Below are 19285 nucleotides of genomic sequence, written 5' to 3'. Positions count from 1 at the left end.
ACTACAGTTTCTGCAGTTCAGAGCTGGGCCATTTGGTCTATTTTACGTAAAGGGTGAGGCTACTAACACCAGATCACAAGGCTGAAAAATAGAGTAAACGAGCAAAACACACCACCAAGAGGAATAATGCAAGACATATACCGTCTTAAATCAGGATGGATTAGGGAAGGCATCTCAACGTACAAGTAACACTTGGTGCAAAAGAGCAAAGAATTAAAAAGAAAACCCACTCAAAAATCCACTGAAGTTAATGGGTGGAATAGAGGATGGTCTAACTAGCTGGAAAAAAATGGAGCCGCAGAAGAACTCTGGTGAATAAATAACCGGGGGGTGGGGTGGGGGAAATCCATGACACCTATTTGCTGCCTTCAACAAGACTGACAGATACCTAGCTGGAGACTATGAAATCCAATCTGCAAAAAATAAGATCAAAATTTATTTTGAGTGCTGAGATCATCACCTCTTACATAAAAGACTTTTTCAGTCCGTCTGACTGCAGGATTCCCAGACAGAGATTCATTACTTACACAATGCAATTTATATTCTATTTTCAGAAATCTAGCTTTATGTTAGTAACAGCAGCATGTCAGATTTTATTCTCCAGTGGATGACCAGACAGAGCACTGAAGGCTGGATTGTCAACTCTTGCCTGACCCACGAAAACCTTGCATTGGTTATTAATGCTTTCTTGGAAAGAACACAGAAATTCTTCACATAACCATTAGTCCACGATTGTAACATCACTCAGCACATTATAAAATAAAACCTTTGGTTTCTTAATAACATAATAACTTAAATAGTGCCCTTCCTATGTTGAAAATTTTCTTTATAATCTATGATGTTTCAGGATGGTTTCACATCATAAAGACAAATACCTGCTTGGTAGACAAACACAAGTACTATTTCGCTTACTAATAACAGATTTTTTTATATACTTTATTAAGGAAAAGAAATGATAATTTTTTTATACCACAGAAGCATTACAAGAATCAGTTTCATTGCAACACTTCCAACTTTTTTGGTTTCTTCTCTACTAGATTTTTAATACTCTCCATCAGAGATACTAGCAGCTAGCCTCACCAGCAGCGTACGTGTAATCACAGCAAAAAGAACTGGTAACATCTTCTCAAAAGGTCAGTGCAAAGATAAATTTTTTTTCAACCAAGTATAAAATAAGGACTTAAAACATTAAAAAAAAATAAGACATGGTTGTTTAAAACCACCTGAAATAGGCAGGACAATTGGACCAAATGGTTGGAACATTTCCTGCCTTGTCACTAATGTTTTTGGTCGCAATCAATACAGTTATTACCTTTAGGGTCAATTTAATATCTGTCTTACAATTTACAATCAGTTCTGAAGGAACAAAGACTAGATTTTCTTTTCTGAAAAATAAAATTAGTAGAATCTTGAGACTGACTGCACACGGTTCATCAGAACTATAATCCAACTGCAAGTATTTAAATATCACACAACCAGCTGACATGGGAATATCAGCAAAACCTTAAAATGCCAAGACTCAGCATCTCGCATATTGCAGTAGAGTGCAGGCTGTAGAGAGGGAATTTATATTTAATGCAAGATTTGCTGAGAGTGAGCGTACCAGAAATTTATAATTAGATGGTAACGGGGACAATCCTCTTCTGATCAGTTTTACATCAGTAAGGCTCCATTCATCAGTGGTGCTGATCCTAATTTATGCTAGTGTCAGTAGAAAAAGAATTAAGCCAGTGTCCTAGACAGACCACTTTTTTCTCACATCCTAACCACAAACATGAGACAGCCTAGGATATTTTTAAAATCCACATGTAAAAATATACCTGTCAATCCGTAACTCCTAAAAAAAGTTACTTATTTTAGTTAGTAGGTACCAAGACCTACAAGAAGCTGATACTGGGATGTAAAATGAGTGAAGCAGCTGCATGTGACATTCCAAGATATGGCCCATCACTTACAGAAACTTGAGAACTTATGAACTAGACAGATGCTGCAACACATTAAAAAACACATTTTTTTAATTCTCTAGTCCTGAAAATTCTATTAAGGCTACGTTTTTGGAGAACCTTTAAATGCAGCTAGGATTCAGCTTTAGGCCTTACATTATCATTACAAATTCCCTCAGAATAACTGCACTGACTGTTACAACTTAATACTAAAATATTCCATGTCAGCAATTAACACAAAAGATTTATTACAAAAATAAAACAGAACTAGGAGCTCCAGTAATCCCCTCAAAGTAACATCAGTTCTGTATCAGTCACACACACAAAAATAATCATTTGTATCATACAGGAAGATATTTATGAGAAATTTTACAAGGAACAGGTATGCTAGACATCTGAATTAATTCATACCTACCCACTGCAACCAATGACTTTATTATACAGATAAGATGGGAGGCCTTTCAGATGAATATTGTTATCCACATAAACATACTGTAGCTCCCGAGAACGACCTAAATCTGGGTTTAGAAAACAAGAAAAGTCAGGGCGAGAAGGGATGACAGTGACAATTATAAGCAAAGCAATTCTCTTTAATTATAAATAAGCTAATCAGACTTAAATGTAAGCAAACAAATTAGTGCTTCTCAGTTGTAAAATTTCAGCCAGTGGTTTTATTATGGATGAGCTGAAAAGATGTTTAGCAAATACCACTAAAACAAAACCAAACCCCTTTTCAGTATTCCTGAAAATCCCATTATAAATAATTAAATTTTAACAGTGACAAACTCTGAAGTCAGTCTGAAGAAGCAAAGGGACAACTGATTTCAAGTCTACAGTGCATACTTCCAAGTTCATAAGGTCAAACCTGCTTTCATTAACTGGCCTCATGTCAATGAAATCGCAGCTTCACTATCTTTGCTAACGTGGTAAAGACACAAACAAGAATCTAGCCTGTACCACTCTCCAAGAAAAGATACTTGTTCAATTCAATTAGCCATAACCAAACCCAACCAGATATCACTCAGAAACAAGTCTCTGTGTGCAGTAAACTACAAAACACAGGAAAATATACAATAAAGTGCAGAATATTATACTACAAGTTCTGGTACAAGTAAACAATCGATACATCTGAAGGTGTGATTCTTACATTATTTCTATTAAAATATTCATGGCTGGCAGTCAAAAGCAGCAAGTACAGCATGTTTAAGCAATACCTTCATAGACTAGAAACACATTAAAATACCTCCACATAGAGCATATAGGTATGGAATAATTTTATTTTGTTTAGAAAATTAAAGTGGGGAAATGGAGAAAAAATAAAAGGGAAAATGTAGGCTTTTAGGAAGAATTCTCAGAAATAAGAATGATGCTTATCAGCAAGATCTAGTCAGTGGTAAAACTGCCTGCTACGAGAAGTAGTGAAAAACATGCTCGAGACATTTAAAAAAAAAAAAAAAAACCAAAGCAAATTGTGAACTAAAAAGAATAGTCTAAAAGAGTTTTGAACTGGCAAGAAAGCTGATATGTAGAATCATCTGGGCAGGCCATTTCATCTGCAGCTCCTACACTGTTCAAGATGCCGGATTAGGGAAAGACATACGTGTTTAATACAAAGCACAAATCAAGCGAACAACGTTTGAAAGCCTTCTGCCTGGGAGGGGATAGCTGCAACCCAGACCAATTGCATTATGAAAAAAGTATAAATTAATCTGTATGCCTCTCAACTTCTGAAAACTTTTATGAGTATGCTATAGAAACTAGGCAAGATAATCAAGCATTTGGCTGCATCAGTCACATTGCAAGACGATACTAATATCAACTAATGCTGACTTCCTATCTTTATCAACTGTCAATTACCTTGGTTGACATAAAGTTAAGGATAAACAAAGAAATTAGCATAGGTTCTGTCCCTTTTGTAATCTTGGCCAAGAAGAGAATAAAAATTAAAACAATTTCCATGATATTTCTATTCAGAAATTCTATTCTGAATAATGAGCTCTTATCATTCCCTACTATGACAATAGGTAATACAATCCCTTCTTTATAATTGAACAGTTTTATTGTACACAAAAGCTCTGGAAATCACTTAGCTCAGATAAAGCAAATGATATTTTGAGTGATCCCCCCAAAAAAAACGTTTGACCATCTTAGAATATACAGAATGTCTTCAGCTGTCACTCACTTGAATGGCAGCCATAAGCACCAGAAACCTTAAAAGCTCACGCCGAGGAGGAGCTTCAGAGGGTGTCACATTATCAAATCTTTGATACAAAGAACAAATGATGATACCAACAGAAAACGAATAGATTCCTTTTCTGAAATAAAAATGTTAACATAGAAAAACTGAGTTTTGGGGGTTTTCTTTTAATACAGGCCCTTACCCTGCAACCATCTATGGAGGTTTCAGGGACCATAATCTGGGCTTTGTTCCAACCAGATTCACTGGACATCATGGGACACATTTAACCATCACATCCTTCTTTGACCCTGTCCCAAAAACATGCTGCATCCATCAACGGTCCTGCCCCAACAAGTACAAATATCTCTGCTGACTGATGGGCGCTGCTGTGAGATGCTGCTGTGCATCATTATGAGCTAACACCTCAAAAAGATGATTTATTTTGGCTCAGTGCTGCAGGCTGAAAATAGTTTAGTAAAGTTCTGGGATATTTTTAGATGAAACAAAATCATTGTTATCCTACAATGAATAGAAATATTGCAATACTGAAGTGCTATAACACCATAAAATATTGTAAGGCTGGAAAAGGGTCAGGCAATAAAATCTGAAGCAGATAGCATGTGCATGGCACACCTAACACTTAAGAGAATATTTCCTCATGTTGCAGAAGCCAATTACACCAAAAGGAGCAGAAAACTATGGGTTGCTGGGGTAGCTTGCATATGCTACTGTTTAACTTATTAATTTAGAGAATGGAAGAAAATTTTTAAAAGAGGCTCATCTTGCTAATGTCTACACAGATGTATGCAAATGGGCTGAAAATCAGGCAATTCAAAAAAAGCCCTAAAGCTGTTCTTTTCATATACATTGAGGGGGGGAGTTAGGCTGCATCTCATCTCTTCCCTCTGTCTTTATCTTATGCTAAGTTTTATTCTAAGTTCTGAGCTGACTGCATTTCCTAGGTAATTAAAGCAAATTTTTGGATGTTAGACAAAATATCTCTGTAGGAAAAATTCAATTCCTAAAGCCAAATAGCCTGTAACTATAAATGTTCCTTTGATATAGTTTCTTTGCATTAAATAACCAAGCATCTTCCAGTCCCCAAAAGATTTTTTTCCAGTTTCAAACACTATCCATGAAGTTGAAATTTAAATAAATCACTTTTTAAGAAGTTCTTTGTACCACATCCACATTGATTTTTATGTCTTGTATCAGTCAACAAATATTGTTAAAAGTTCTCTAAGAAACACGCTTCTGAAGAACTTGGTAAAATAAGGAAGCTGTCCATCTATGAAAAGGCTAAAGCTACAAAGAAGGTTTTCATGTGGCTTTTGCAAGCACTGTACTGTGTCTAAAACATTTCCACTTTCCTCCTTCCAGGCTCCCAGATCAAAGACCTTTCTCCCAGAAATGACCAAATGCCATGAGTCCTGAACAAACCCCAATTCTATTTTTTTTTCTTTTTCTCCTTTTTTTTTTTTTTTTTTTTAACCTCGGGGGCCTGGCATATGCATTCCACATGGCTGAAGATGGAACAAAAGCTCTTGTGTGTCTGTACTGATGCTCTTTTAACCATAATGTGAGGGCAAGGACACAAAAGCAGCATATACTGAGGTAGAATAAGACCATTGTTTACTGTGCACTGATAATTACTAGACCCATTTTCTAAACAAAAAGTGCACATAAACCCTCAATAAAGTGATATAACACTGAATATTTGCTGTCATAACATCCCCTGTGCTGCCAGTACACTTGAGAATTTATGGCCTATTTTAATTATATTTGTACTTTATTACATAAATCATTTTTATTTCTGCAATGTCATTAGATTCACATTTCTGCTTGCAATGGAATTTGTTTTCAGGCATTGAAGCATTTGCTAACAGTAAAATTTTAAAGTTAAATTTCTGTCAAGGGATAATTTATATTTTAAGTAGATCGATATAAAATAACCAGGAGTTCCATCTGCCATTCAAGAACAGAATTCCTAAGACCATATATTAGGGCAGCATGAAAGCTATCCTAACAATAACAGGATTGTCCAGGATGCAGTTTCCAGTTCAACTTACACATAGAAATTACTTTTTTTTAAAAAATAAATTTATTAGGAAGGTCCAAAGGCTCAGATCCACACAGTCTTGTTTCTTTGAAACTGGAGTGGAATATTCAACAGCAGAAAAATAATATTTTTTTAAAAAAAATACTGGCATATCCAAGAATTAAGTGTTTTCTAATTCATTATTGTTTACCCATCTCCTTGTCTCTATACCAGTTCTGAAAGTCAGAGTATGGGATCAGGTATTTTTATTGTATTTTGTAAAATTGGCTAATGGTGTTACAGTTGTTTTTTTTCCTGTGACACATGTGCCTGCAACCTTAGAAGATCATACAGGACAAAATGCTACAAGAGCACCTTATCCTGCAGTGCCGTGAGTGTGTACTGCTGAAATAAATCTTACACCTATCAATCTAGGAACAGGAAAACACAGATTTCCATTACACTTAACAAGTTCTACTAGCAGCTACAAGGGACATACTTAGATGAGGAAGAATGGATTCCTTGGCATACTAGACGTCAACCACTATATGAAATAAAACACACTTTAAGAAACATTAAGCAGTATGTTACAAACTTATTTCTTCTAACATGGAGATGAGAAAGAGAAAAAAACCCATATTCTGTCAGATGAATAAGATGTCTGCTTCTGAAATCAACTCCCTCATCAAAAAAATTGACAACCCTGGCTTGAATATCACTTATAGATATCATAGATATTTCTACAGTATCCTTCACTATTATTTTATGTCCTTACTCAGTCATTAACTAGTAAAGTGAAGTTGGATGTAAGAATACACACACACACAAAAAACTTCAACAACATGTGCAGCTAGCAGAAAAAATGCTACAATTATGCCTTAACTTCAGTAATACTCCAAGAAAAATATTTTCCCATACAACAGAAGACAGATTTAATCTTTTTGCTTTTCAATGCACTAACTTTCTCTTCTACTTTATTTCATCACATCTTGACCACTCTGAAGCTGCCTGATTCTTCAGAGGAAGGATTAAACATTTACATTTATACTGTGCTGCTTTTCCTCTGAACTCTAGGATTTATGATTCAGTTTCATATCCACAGATAGCAAATTATCTCCAAATGTTCACCAGTGAGTCACTATTAAGAACTACTGAACAAGGTCAATTGACAGTCTTTGATGTTCCCCGTTATTTTAAAAGTTCCTTTTGAATGTTTTGAATTTGAGTCTAAAAATAAAGAAAAAAGAAGGTGTGTCATTATATTAGAGATTTATTTCCTCCTTTTGAACTTAAAACACTTCAGCAGATCTATGGCTCATCCAGGTCATAGCTCACTCACAGATAAGCTACTAGAGCAGAAGTAGCAAAAACTTTTACCCTTTAATATTTCATATCTCGTCTTACTGAACAGCATCTCATTTTTGCAAAATTAAAAAGATTCAACTTCCTGTCTCATGAAAGGGAGCTAGAAATATTTGCCAACATAGCAGAAGTTACTTCAGTTGTTTTAGTTAGTACTGTGGAAGCTGGATGATGCACCCTGGACCTCGTTTTCTCATTTATAGAATGATATATGTTGGGACATCACTAAAACACAATGTCTGGAGGTATTATTTGCACTTACTCTCCAGTAATATAAACTAAGGTGCTAAAAAAACATTTAAAAAAAAAAATTAAGAAGTTCATAGACTTCTTTGAAGACTAAACTGCAAGTACTAAAAAAATTAAGTTAAACCCACACAATGTAATTAAATTAGAAATTATCTCAGTTTTAGCCACCTCAATTTCCAGCTTCTTTTCAACGTGATTATCATAATTTCATCTGCACCTAATTAACACCAAACTCTGATTATATTCTCAGAAAAATTATTAATGTCTATTCAAACGACATGTCAGATCTGTATGCATGTCTATATTTCAGCAGAGATTAGCCCATGGCAGGGCTAAAAAGTAACAAAAACTGACGAGAACTTGCTTTTCACAAGCAGAATATACAATCCACACTTAGTGACAACACAGCTATTTCCCACAATAAACCACCACACACTGACTGCACCTCCTACTCATGAAGACCTGCTTCAACACTTCCGAACTCCAAAAGGATTGAGGAATGGCAGATAAATTCTCTCCTGCACTACTACCATGGAAATTTTGATGGATGCCTACACACAGCACAAACTAAACTTTCACTACTGACATTCCTAAATGATGAAAAATAATTTATGTGGTATTACTGGACTTCCACAACAAGTTTTAAACTAGAGATGAAGAATCTTAAGTTAAATCATCAGATCCAGCAAACAGAAACAGATCATTACCCAAAGTGGTACAATTCAGATTACATAGTACTATATTTAAACACAACATTGTTTAAGCTTTTTTCCCCCTCAGTTAGTTAAAAATAAAGCAAATTTGATTGCTGACCTATTGCTTTAAAACAGACATGAAACCTCAACCTGAATTTTTTTTGAATTAACATATTTTCCAACAATATGATCACTGTGACAACTCCATAAACAGTTTGCAGAGACTGCCGAAGAAAATCACTTGGTACTCCCCTTTTTTTTTATTTTTTTTTGAGGGGGGTGGGGTGGGGGGAGTGTGTGGGGTGTGATGGAAAGTTTGTTTTCCTGTCTCTTCTCTAACCCACTCTCCAGCCCAGCAACAGTGGTGACTCACCAAGTGGCAAAAATGCAAGGCGGTTTCCAGCCATGGAGAGCTCATTGAGGCTTGGTAGTTGGCACAGGTGGCGGGGAACATACCACAGGTGGTTTCTGTCTGCAGTCAAGTACTGCAGCGAAAGGCACATATGCAGCCTTTCAGGTAATGTTATCAAACGGTTGGTCGAGATGTCCAATGTTTGCAGCTCCCTCAGGTCTCCAACCTCTACAATCCAAACAGAAGGCATTCGGAATTATTCACGTAACTGTTCTCACAAACATGACTGCAAAAAAAAAAAAAACACTCACATAGATCAAAATCAGAAGTTCATCACCTAGCTGTTGTGGTTTTTTCTTAAGATACTGTTCTATCAATCCCTGTTGAGAACCGAAACTAATTATCTCCATCATCTTCATATTTAAAATCTTTTTGACAAAGAACAGTTAGGCTGTAGGTTTAAACATGACATCTCTCAAGACAGAGCATTCCTGAATTGTGACAATTACTACTGTCAAAAATATCAAGCAATTTCCTGGTCCTAAATCAGAACTGGAAAAAACAATCCGAAACAAAACATAATACATAGCTTGCTGTTATTGATGGTGTTTTGCACGACCCCAAATTCATGCAAATTCTAATTTTTTTTTAAAAACATTTGAGGATGCACTGCTCATATCCATCTTACTTAAGATTCTCTTGCAATGAGACTTACAAACACATGCATAGTATTTCTTGCTTAGTGACAGTCTTTCACCCAAGCACACTTCGAAACAACAGCTCTCTATTCATAATACAATTCAAAAGGCTAGTTTAAATTAGGAAAAAGAATTCTTAATAACCTGTAAGTTATATTGTTATGTTATATTTGTAGGAAGATACTACAGTAAGTTCTAACCTATAGTTCCAATAATTAACAGCTTACAAAGATTCTTTTTTAACATTTTGAGAATTTTAAAAGTAGATTTTGTATTTTAAGTAGTATTGTATAGGGTTTTTTTATGTAGGTAACAAGTTTTTAAGTCTGCAAGATGTGATTACACAAGTAGCCTCACTTGTACAACAGAGTGATTTTCCCTGTGTCTGGCCTGTGGGACCAGGATGCACTTCTTCAAGGACTGACTGACAAATATATTAAGCAGCTTTACAGGCTATCTCCTTCACACCAAAAAAAACACCACCAAAACCCCCAAAAGCCTTCTTGGAAGTAGGCATGGGGTGATCAGAACATGAAACTCTCAGTGGATTTAGTTATTCTTTAACAGTTCCTCTAAAAATCGGGTAATTCTATAAATTATTTTCCCCAAACATGGGGAAACTGTAAACAGTTTTGCTTTCTTTTTAAATATTCTACAGCAATGGATGCAACTCATTAAATGCTTGGTGCCCCCAAGTCCTACTACAGTTTTCAGCATCTCGCAGAGCCAAACGTACTTGGCTCTTGTCTGAATGAAACCAGTTCTTGCATCTTGCATCTGATAGCTACTAAAACAAGACTCACTAGAATGTTGTACACTGAAAACACCAGACAATCTGCACAATTTACAACCTATCATCCAGAATTTTTAAAAAAAGATATAAATAGGGTAACACTGTTCAAGTTAAAACTAAATAGAACCTGTTGTGCCCTTAAGCTTTCTCTGCAGCAGGAGCTAGAAAATTTGCTATTCCCTGAGCTCTGAGGTAGCACCTTGTATACTACACCCAAAGAAGAAAACAAAACACTAGGTTCACTGCAAGCTGTCTTCTACACAACAGGAAAAAGAAATGGCCGATCTGAAGTTGACCTTGGGAAAGGCAGCTATAAACTTTACTTTCAAGACTGAAAACACAAAAAGGAAAAAAATGAAAGTTTTAATTCAGTATTAGAGATTTTCGAACTACTAATTAAACAAAATGTGTGTGCACATTTTAAAAGGAGTTTCTACCCACCACAATCCCAGCATTAACTACAACAAAGAATCAACATAGTATGCGCATCCTTTTATAAAACATTACTGACAGAAGCAGCTGCTATACACAGACAATCATATTGTTCAAACCTTAGTTTTGATGTCAGAGGTATCATAAGATTTTAAAAGTTTGTTGTGTGTGGGTTTTTAACTACAAGTTTGAAAATGAATGGCAAAACAAAATAATCACTACTAAATAGCGAAAGACTACTGTGCAAAAGAACTGCAGTAGAGCTCATTTTTAAAGAGTTTTATATTCATCACAAAGCCATATGCTTGAAAACAGTGACAGGAAGAGAGCCACCTACATTCAGCCAAACCACTGACCACATGCAGTCAATAATAGACCTAGCTATTTTCATGCACTAATCTTTTTCTCTGCCACTAAAAACAGTTTTCTAGTTCAGTTTAGGTCCAAAAGCCCATAAATGTTATGGTTGGCAAAGCTGGCAGAGTTTCAAAGGCATTGCTAGAATGATATGTTTCAAATCTAAGCGGAAATAAAAGTATTCTCGCTTTATCCTTCATCCAAAAAACACATACTTGCCCAAAACTTCATCCTCTCTACCTTAATCTTCCAATGTGTACCAGATGTAAACATCTACTTTCAACATACAGCACCATATGTTACAGAAACACCCACCGACCCATAATGAAGTTAAAAAGTAAACTGAACAACTTCAAGTGCCATCAGATTAAAGATATAACCCCCAGACTCCCCACCATGGTGTTGAAAGCTCATTTTGAAGAACATGCTCAGACATTCACTAATGAAAATAAATTGATATCAATCTCATTAAAGCAAAGGAAAACCATAAAGAGGAATAACACAAAATCTAAATAGCCCATTAATAAGTTTTCCAAGCTTTTAGTTAATAAATACTATTATCCATGCTTTAAAAATCTTGCAACATAAACACTGAAGAATGCCTTAGCTAACAAACACAGACTAACAAATCCCTCTCCTGCTATCACCTCATCAAGCACCAAGACACATGAGAGGTGGACTTTGGAAATTTCAGACATACCCAGAAAAGAGAACAGCTATTCCCAGACAAAAAGAACTGACAAAGGGGCTTTTATTCAGATTCCTACACCACCACCACCCCAAAAGGATAAGAAAGAGACAATTATTACACATCACCATTAAAACACACTGAGGAGTTCCAATTACATTTCAATGAAATTCATATATGTGTAATTTTAAACTTCTATTAGCTCTAGGATTAACACTATCAAAATCAACATGGCAGAGCACTCAGCCCCATTTTGGTACCAGAAGCCCAGGAAAAAAAAAAAAAAAAAAAAAAAAAAGTCCTCAGTAGCTTTGCTAAACCCCCAACTCAGCGTGATCCAGATTTGTGGAGGCACACAGAGTCCAAATGTGAAATTCCTGTGCTGGTTCTTGGACTCAACTATTTCAGCTGTGTCCATCTGCACGGATTACTGCCTTCACATATAGCTGGGCAACTCTGTGGCTTGGCCATATGGTACAAATGTGTTCATGGCGTAGTACACACAAAGTGGTTGACAGACTGTAAATCCACACACTACCTTACCTCATAGAAACTTAAATACAGGCTTATAGTGAGAGTCCTCCTACAGCCTTCTGAAGGTAGTTTCAGTGACACAGACATACATATAAATACTTCAAGCTGTATTCTAAAACTGCCAGTGCTTGCGTAATTAATTCTATCTTTTTCATCCTCAGTAACATGAACATTCAGAACCAATTACCGTGGCTCCAAAAAGCAGCCTTTGCATTCATTGTAACAGCTTTCCCAACCACTTGGAGAAAGGGACAAGTGAACTGTCATCTTATGTGTTTGGGTCTTCAAAAGGTAACTGCCAAATAGATCTGTCTCTCAACTCAAAGAAAAAAGAAAAATTGCCTTTAAAAAACAAAATAAAGTGAAACCTCGAATTTCAGAAAATTTCCAAAAGTATTGGCCTTCCAACAAAACTAAATGCATTTGTATAAACATACCGAGCATCGCATCAGGGAAAAAAAAAAATAATCTATTTCTGATTCAGGGGGTTTAGGCACCACTTTTTAAAATTAATTCTCACGGGCTTATGTGAAGGAAAAAAAACACATCTGGAAGTAAGCAGCCTATGCAACATACAGTAATTGCCAAAGGCAATTCAAACTTCCTTAACCTTCTGGGGGCACAGGCCTCACCAGCTGCATGACTCAAAAATAACTAACAGTTTTCTTCACATTTCAAGAGCAATCCCACCTTTCCCTGATGGGCCATAACCCAAAATTTCATCCAAAGATATATGAAACACATACACAATTGGATTTGAGTGCATGGAAGGCATAGATTTACTTTAAATCAAATGGTATCTAAGTCTTTCCATCTAAGCAAAGGAAAAAAGGGGGAGAGGAAAGGGCTACAGACCTACCTGCATGAGAATGCACCTCAAAGCAGGATATTAAGAGTAAGCAGACAACCTACAAGGAATGGAAAAAGGGACTGATCAGCAAAGGGAGCTGGCACTTAGCGGTCAGGCTGCAGGCATTTAATGAAAACTGCCAGGAGGCCAAGAAAATGGGAACTCACAAACAAAAGGTTTCTCAACAAGAAATAAAGACCAAGGAATGAAGAACTGGTGTCAATAAGGGGTAGAAATTTGGAGGACAGACCAAATATTAAATCAGCTTTTTGCATCATTTTTCCTGTAAGAATAATGCTGCATAAGAGGACAGAGACAGAATACCTCACAGGAACAAGGACAAAGCACTGGAAATTACCACATCCATTATGAAAATGAAATGAGGCTGCTTAAAAATTTTCATCCAAGAATACTGAAAAAAATGGGTTATATATCAAAATTGCAAACTCAGGCATGAGGATTCTCAATGAATTTTCTGGGGTGACAGCCTAGGGTTGGAGAAGAAATGTAGAACCTGTGTTCAAAGAAGCCTGAACTTGGCACTCTTCAGCGTAACAACTGTGCTAAGGGGAAAGAGCAACCCAGAGTAACCAATGATTGGAACATAGAAAGCAGAATGTAAGTGCAACCTGGATCTTTCTGAGTGTAGATCATATTGTACTTGCTTATCTTTCTGTGATACAATTTCCTGGTTAATGGTAACACCTAAGTATCACATCTCATGGCAAATTACTCAGATGGAAAAAAATTACTCGTGGTGCTGTTCCTCAAGGGTCTACTTTGTTTATAATTTCCATTTTGTACCTTGGTAAAAAAAAAAAACAAAAAACCACTAGGTTTTGGTTTGCTGTCAACACAAGCATTTAAATTACGGGTAACGTGGTAGAGAACTGAAGTATCATACAGGAAAAAGAGCAAGAACTTTTAGACTTAAGTGACTGAAATGGAATGAAGAATAACAAACTAAGCATGGTAAGAAGGTGCCTCAAGTCAGGCCTCTGAAACAATCAAGGCAGAGACTGGGCTTACCTGTTCACTATTGAATGGAAATAAGCCACCAGTGAAAATAAGGAATTTCTATTTATAGACAGCATCTTATTAGGAGCAATGAAGTATGTTAATATACCTTTGTATTGAAGGCAACAATGATAGTTTTGCTGTTATCATACGAACATTCACATGTAACACTCCGCTACCAAAGGGTTCTAACACGGGGGTGATCCTCTCTCTTGCCTGCCATCCACTCTGCAACGCCAGCAGCATGTCGCCATTCCAAGGCTGCAGCACTCTATACTAAAAATCTCCGCTGTATACCACCGAGTAATGTTTTCCCCACTTGTGGTACCTGAAGGGATGTACTCTTACGCACCCTTACAGAATCAGGCACTGTAATGACTGCTGCAATTGTGAAGCACTGGACTTCACGCACCAGTGATCCTTTCCTGTCCTGGGACCCAAGAAGAAAGTTGGTGGCTTTGGGAAAAGAAGTGCTAAAAGTGACTACTGTACTTCACCCTTGAAATAATGTATTAATCAACTTCCACGAACCCAAGTACAAGTTGCACTTCCCTATTAGACCTGTAAAACCATGCAATGGTGAGTAAAAGGTGTTAGAAGTCTTTAATACTTACAAAGCTTATTACCTGTCCCATTAGAAACAAAAAACGCAAGTCTGTACATGCCTGTGAATTTGAATTGTGATACTATTATCAGTTTAAGACTGTAATGGACAGGAAATACATGTTTAAATCACTAAGAGCTTGATGGAAAAGATCTCCTTCAGATCTGTTCTGGGAAGTCTCAGGAGGACTTAAATAGATTTTAAGATGGTTAAAACAAATTAAATAGCCTATTATATATTACATTACATTTACTGTCCTACCACACAGCTCACATTTCATAGCCTATAAAAATTAAATTTTCTAGCACAAATTGGCACTTATGATAGACTTTTGCCATCCTCAAACAAGGAAGTTTGACAGTAACTGAAAACTGGTATCATTAGATTTAAGGACAAAGAAAGGGGGAGGCAAACTGAATCACATTTACATTTTGACACTACTCTATGCAGATCTTTTACTGTATTGTTAGGCTTGAGAAACAGAACAGAACAGAAACTCTCTCACTAAGAGACCTGAAGATGTTTTTTTTCTTTTGTATTTTTCCCATGTAGCCTAATATTTGCTCAATATTTTAACAAAGAAGAGGAACTGGAAGAGATGTTGTGATACTGCAGCAACTATTTTACAAATAATCTGTTTTTAAGTAAGGTCCTGAGTATGAGTTCAAACCCATAAAATAAATCTATTTAAAAAAAGTACCTCTATCCCAGCTGATCAAACTTTAATCTATTACTTTTAAGGCAATACTCATGGCTGCTCTTCACATAAATATCCTAGCTGGAAAGAACAGGGCAAAAGATTTTTCTGGGGCAGGATTGTCTTGTGAATAAACATAGCCATGTAACCCAATTCTCAGTTCCATCTACTTCAACCATAAACCGTATTGTCTCTTCTCCAAAACACCAAAGCAGCAAACAAAACCCAAGTGAAAGATACATACTTCTGAACACACCCAAACAGAATCTTTTTTTTTTTCTCAGCCTTGCTAAATGTCACATGCAAATTCAGTACCAAGCCCTATTTATTTCGTACCATCATTCACAGGCAAAGGTGAGAGAAGAGGCTCTCTAAATCCAATCAGTAATTTTAGTTCAGCTAAAACCAGCCGAAAACAGACAACAAGCATGAGGGTCTCATTAAGTCAAACTCTTCCAAAGGTCAGTGGTACCCCATCTTTTACCACAATTAAACTTCAATTAACAAAACTGGCAGCCTTCTGTATTTTACGGGTCCAGCAGTCTGTGCTTTCCTCAACATCAGCCCATCAGCACTGAAGCACCACAGAACAGATCCAGAGTGCTTATTAGGTTGTGCTCTGTATTTCCCCTCAGTGCAGGTTTGGAATTCCATTTTCTTCCATAATTTGATGGTCTCAATGAGAACACTCAGAACAAAACAGATGATAAAAATACCAGAAATTAACATGCATGAGAAAAGTGGAAAAGGTGGGTGGAAGGGCAAGAGGGGTAGGGGAGGGAACAAATTGTTTATGCACAAAGGTAACTCAAGGCCATGAAACCATCAGGTTTGCTGGGTTTTTTGTTTGGTTTTAGATTTTGTTTGTTTAAGGGTTTGGTTGGTTTTTTGTTGTTTTTTTTTTTTCCTGTAAGACAACAACTTATCCTTTTGTTTTGTTCTAGTGTACTCTGCCTAGCACTTTAGTGCCCCACCGCAAGGTACTATTGCTATGCAAATAAATAATAGATGTGAAATTAATATATAAATATTATTCTATGGCTTTACTAATTGATATCCCAAATTTTTTATAAAGGAGTCAAAATGAAGTGTGAAGAGATAGAATAGTACATTGCATGAAAAGTTCTGCTAGCACCTTACAGAAAAGTCTCTTATTTAGGCAGTGATGTATTTTTGCTTTTGTGTTTCCTTTGAGGAGCAGCTGCTTTCCTTTTTCTAGGTGTTCCTGGGTGGTACGAACATAAACAAATGTGACATGAATAAAGCATGAGACCTGTTATGTTTCTCTTGTTTATGTCTTGCCATCTTCACTGCTGCACATTGTCTACAATTCACTATGCACTAATATCAGTGTATAGAAAGGGGAAAAAAGCCCTCCAGAAAAACTCTGTGCATAAAAATAAAGAGATAAATGATTTGAACTCAAGATGCTGGCCAGCTAGAGATGGCTACTTAAGTGCCTGTTTTGATTAAGTACAACAAACCAGTAATCACTTAAAACTAAGGCAAACAAAATAAGCATACTAAAGAGAGATTAAGGATAGCTCAGGAAGCCACAGAGACAGGGCCAGTCCTGGCTATAAATTATAGGACAGCTTTTTCCTTTCTTCTTCTTCAAAGGAAAAACTTCAGATGAACACAATGGACTGGTCTCTGACAAACACAGATTAGTAGCTCCTAACCCATTACTACACTGGTATCTAAATAACCCAAGCAAAGACCTAGCTGTTGTGACTGTTAATATCAATTGTTTCCAACCAAGTCAAAACAGGCACATCTTTCTTTCCTTTTCTTGAGGTTAGTGAGGTTCTTCTCCGCCCCCCCCCCCAAGAAGTACCTAAATGCATAACAAAAGCAATAGGCCCAGGTTAGACTTTCATCTTTCAGTGGAAGTATTATGCTATATCAAGCCAAGTTATGCTCAATCTTAATACTGGAAGATATCAAAGAACCCTCTTCCCTGAAGGTAACCTCTGCCTCTATAACAAAAAAAACACAAAAAACAAAACAAAAAAACCCCCAAAAAACCCCAACAAAAAAAGCAGCTACAAATTTGAGTAGGGTGAGGGAAAGGAAAAGACTCAAAGCAAGAACTTAAGTTTGGAACAACACCTATGGCAGTGGAGCCACTGTATTTGTTTTTCGAAGGAATACTAATGGATGGGATTGTCTTAACTGAAAGTCCTATTAAAAAAATACAAAGCGTTCTACCACGCCACTGGAAGTTACTACAAATTGCCACAGTAATTACAGAGAAGGGACTAACTAAACATTCACAGCAAATAGGCCCACTATAATAGAGGCGCATCCTTCTCAAATATGGACTATGGATCCAAATGACCTTTTCTAGCAGCAGTAGCTTCTCTTGCTCCTCCTCACTTGCCCACACTGTTTGTGCTGAGCAGTGTCTTTGCAGTCACCTAGCAAACTAGCTAATTCACCAGCTGAAAAGGGTAGGCAGGAGCTACTAATATAATGATGTGGTTACTGAGAAAATGGTATGTACCAACTACTAACAGCTTCTAACTAACATTATCACCCAAAAAGATGACATTTGACTTCAAACTCTACTAGCAATGTCCTGATTTTCAAAAAGCTGAGAGAACTACAAGCCTTATCTTAATCAGTGGAAGATACTGCTGTTCAGTGTTTCAAATCAGCACCAAGTAGACAAGTAAGGCTTGCAATTATACCCCAAACCCCTCACTCTGTCATTACGAACTACATACCTTTAGCTACACCAATAAGTAGTCTTAGTTCATAAAGCTCTCAAACATCAAATAATTACCAACTGGAGTCTACTTGCAGTTGCTTGGTATCAAAGCCTTCCATAAAGAATGACAATTTAATGCTGATTTGGACAACACTAAGGTGTAAACAGGTCTTTATTTTAAATACTACTGCAATAAAATTAAGATAACTGAAATACAGGTATCAAACTCTGTGTGTGTGACATGAACCACAGGAAAGTTAATCTCACATAACACCTCCAGTTCTACACATTCTCTTTAAAGGCTTTTTCCATTTAGATCTAGTGTCAGTAAATGACGCATTTTATTTTGCCTCAGTTTATTTAATAGACTACCTGAGTAAAAACAAGGATGTCGATAAGTAGCACTTTAACACTCTCACAACAGTAAGTATAAAAGAAAATTGTATTTGGCCAGCAAGGTCAAAATGGAAATCAATACATTATAAAATTCCTCTATTGCACAGCACTAACAATCTGTGTTTGTTCACTTTCTAAGACTGAATGACTTTGTTCTCCAATCTTCCCTGAACACTCAAGTACTACTAGTAAATTGCATTTGCTTAATGCACAAGTAAAATTAACTACCCGTTAATATACCTAATCACTGCACATAAGTTACAGAGAGCTTAGGGAACAAAAAAACCCCAATCAAACAAGGGAACCAAAGAGACAAAGTACATTCATAGATAACTATTTATAAAGACTTCAGAGTTTAAGGGGAAAACAAGTTAACTTTTAGCACCCAACCCTAAAAACTACAAAAACTAAGCTTCAAGAGCTAACTTTTTCTGTCACAAATGTTAATTTGGTGCAACAGAAAAGAATCTTGACAACTTCAAATTATTAAGAGGTTTTACATGAAAAAAATTAGTAGCCGATTATTTTAGTTAACAGATAATTTTCTTCTGAGAACTAAATAGCTGAATATGTTCTATCAACTAACATCTACTGAATTTCATGATCAAGTTTGCAACCATGCGCTGCCATAGCGGATATACACTCTTAACTTTTACCAGCCTTGTTACAGTGTTGATAGCTACAATGA

The 19285-nt window shown here is 36.4% G+C and overlaps 1 protein-coding gene across 3 annotated transcripts in view; it reads right to left on the bottom strand.

Moving 5' to 3' along the window:
- LRRC28 (leucine rich repeat containing 28) overlaps positions 1-19285 on the bottom strand; it is a 54321-nt gene that overhangs the window by 11575 nt on the left and 23461 nt on the right. For all 3 annotated transcript variants that reach the window (XM_027793928.2, XM_055814491.1, XM_013303279.3), the window contains exons 6-7: positions 8840-9046; positions 2359-2461 (exon numbers count right to left, since the gene is read on the bottom strand). In XM_027793928.2, coding sequence (XP_027649729.1) covers positions 2359-2461; positions 8840-9046 — 310 coding nt within the window. The remainder of the gene's footprint in view (positions 1-2358; positions 2462-8839; positions 9047-19285) is intronic.

Source organism: Falco peregrinus, chromosome 1, assembly GCF_023634155.1.
Source record: "Falco peregrinus isolate bFalPer1 chromosome 1, bFalPer1.pri, whole genome shotgun sequence".
NCBI lineage: Eukaryota > Metazoa > Chordata > Aves > Falconiformes > Falconidae > Falco > Falco peregrinus.
Note: the sequence above shows the minus strand (reverse complement) of the source record. Positions and strands in the feature narration are given on the sequence as shown.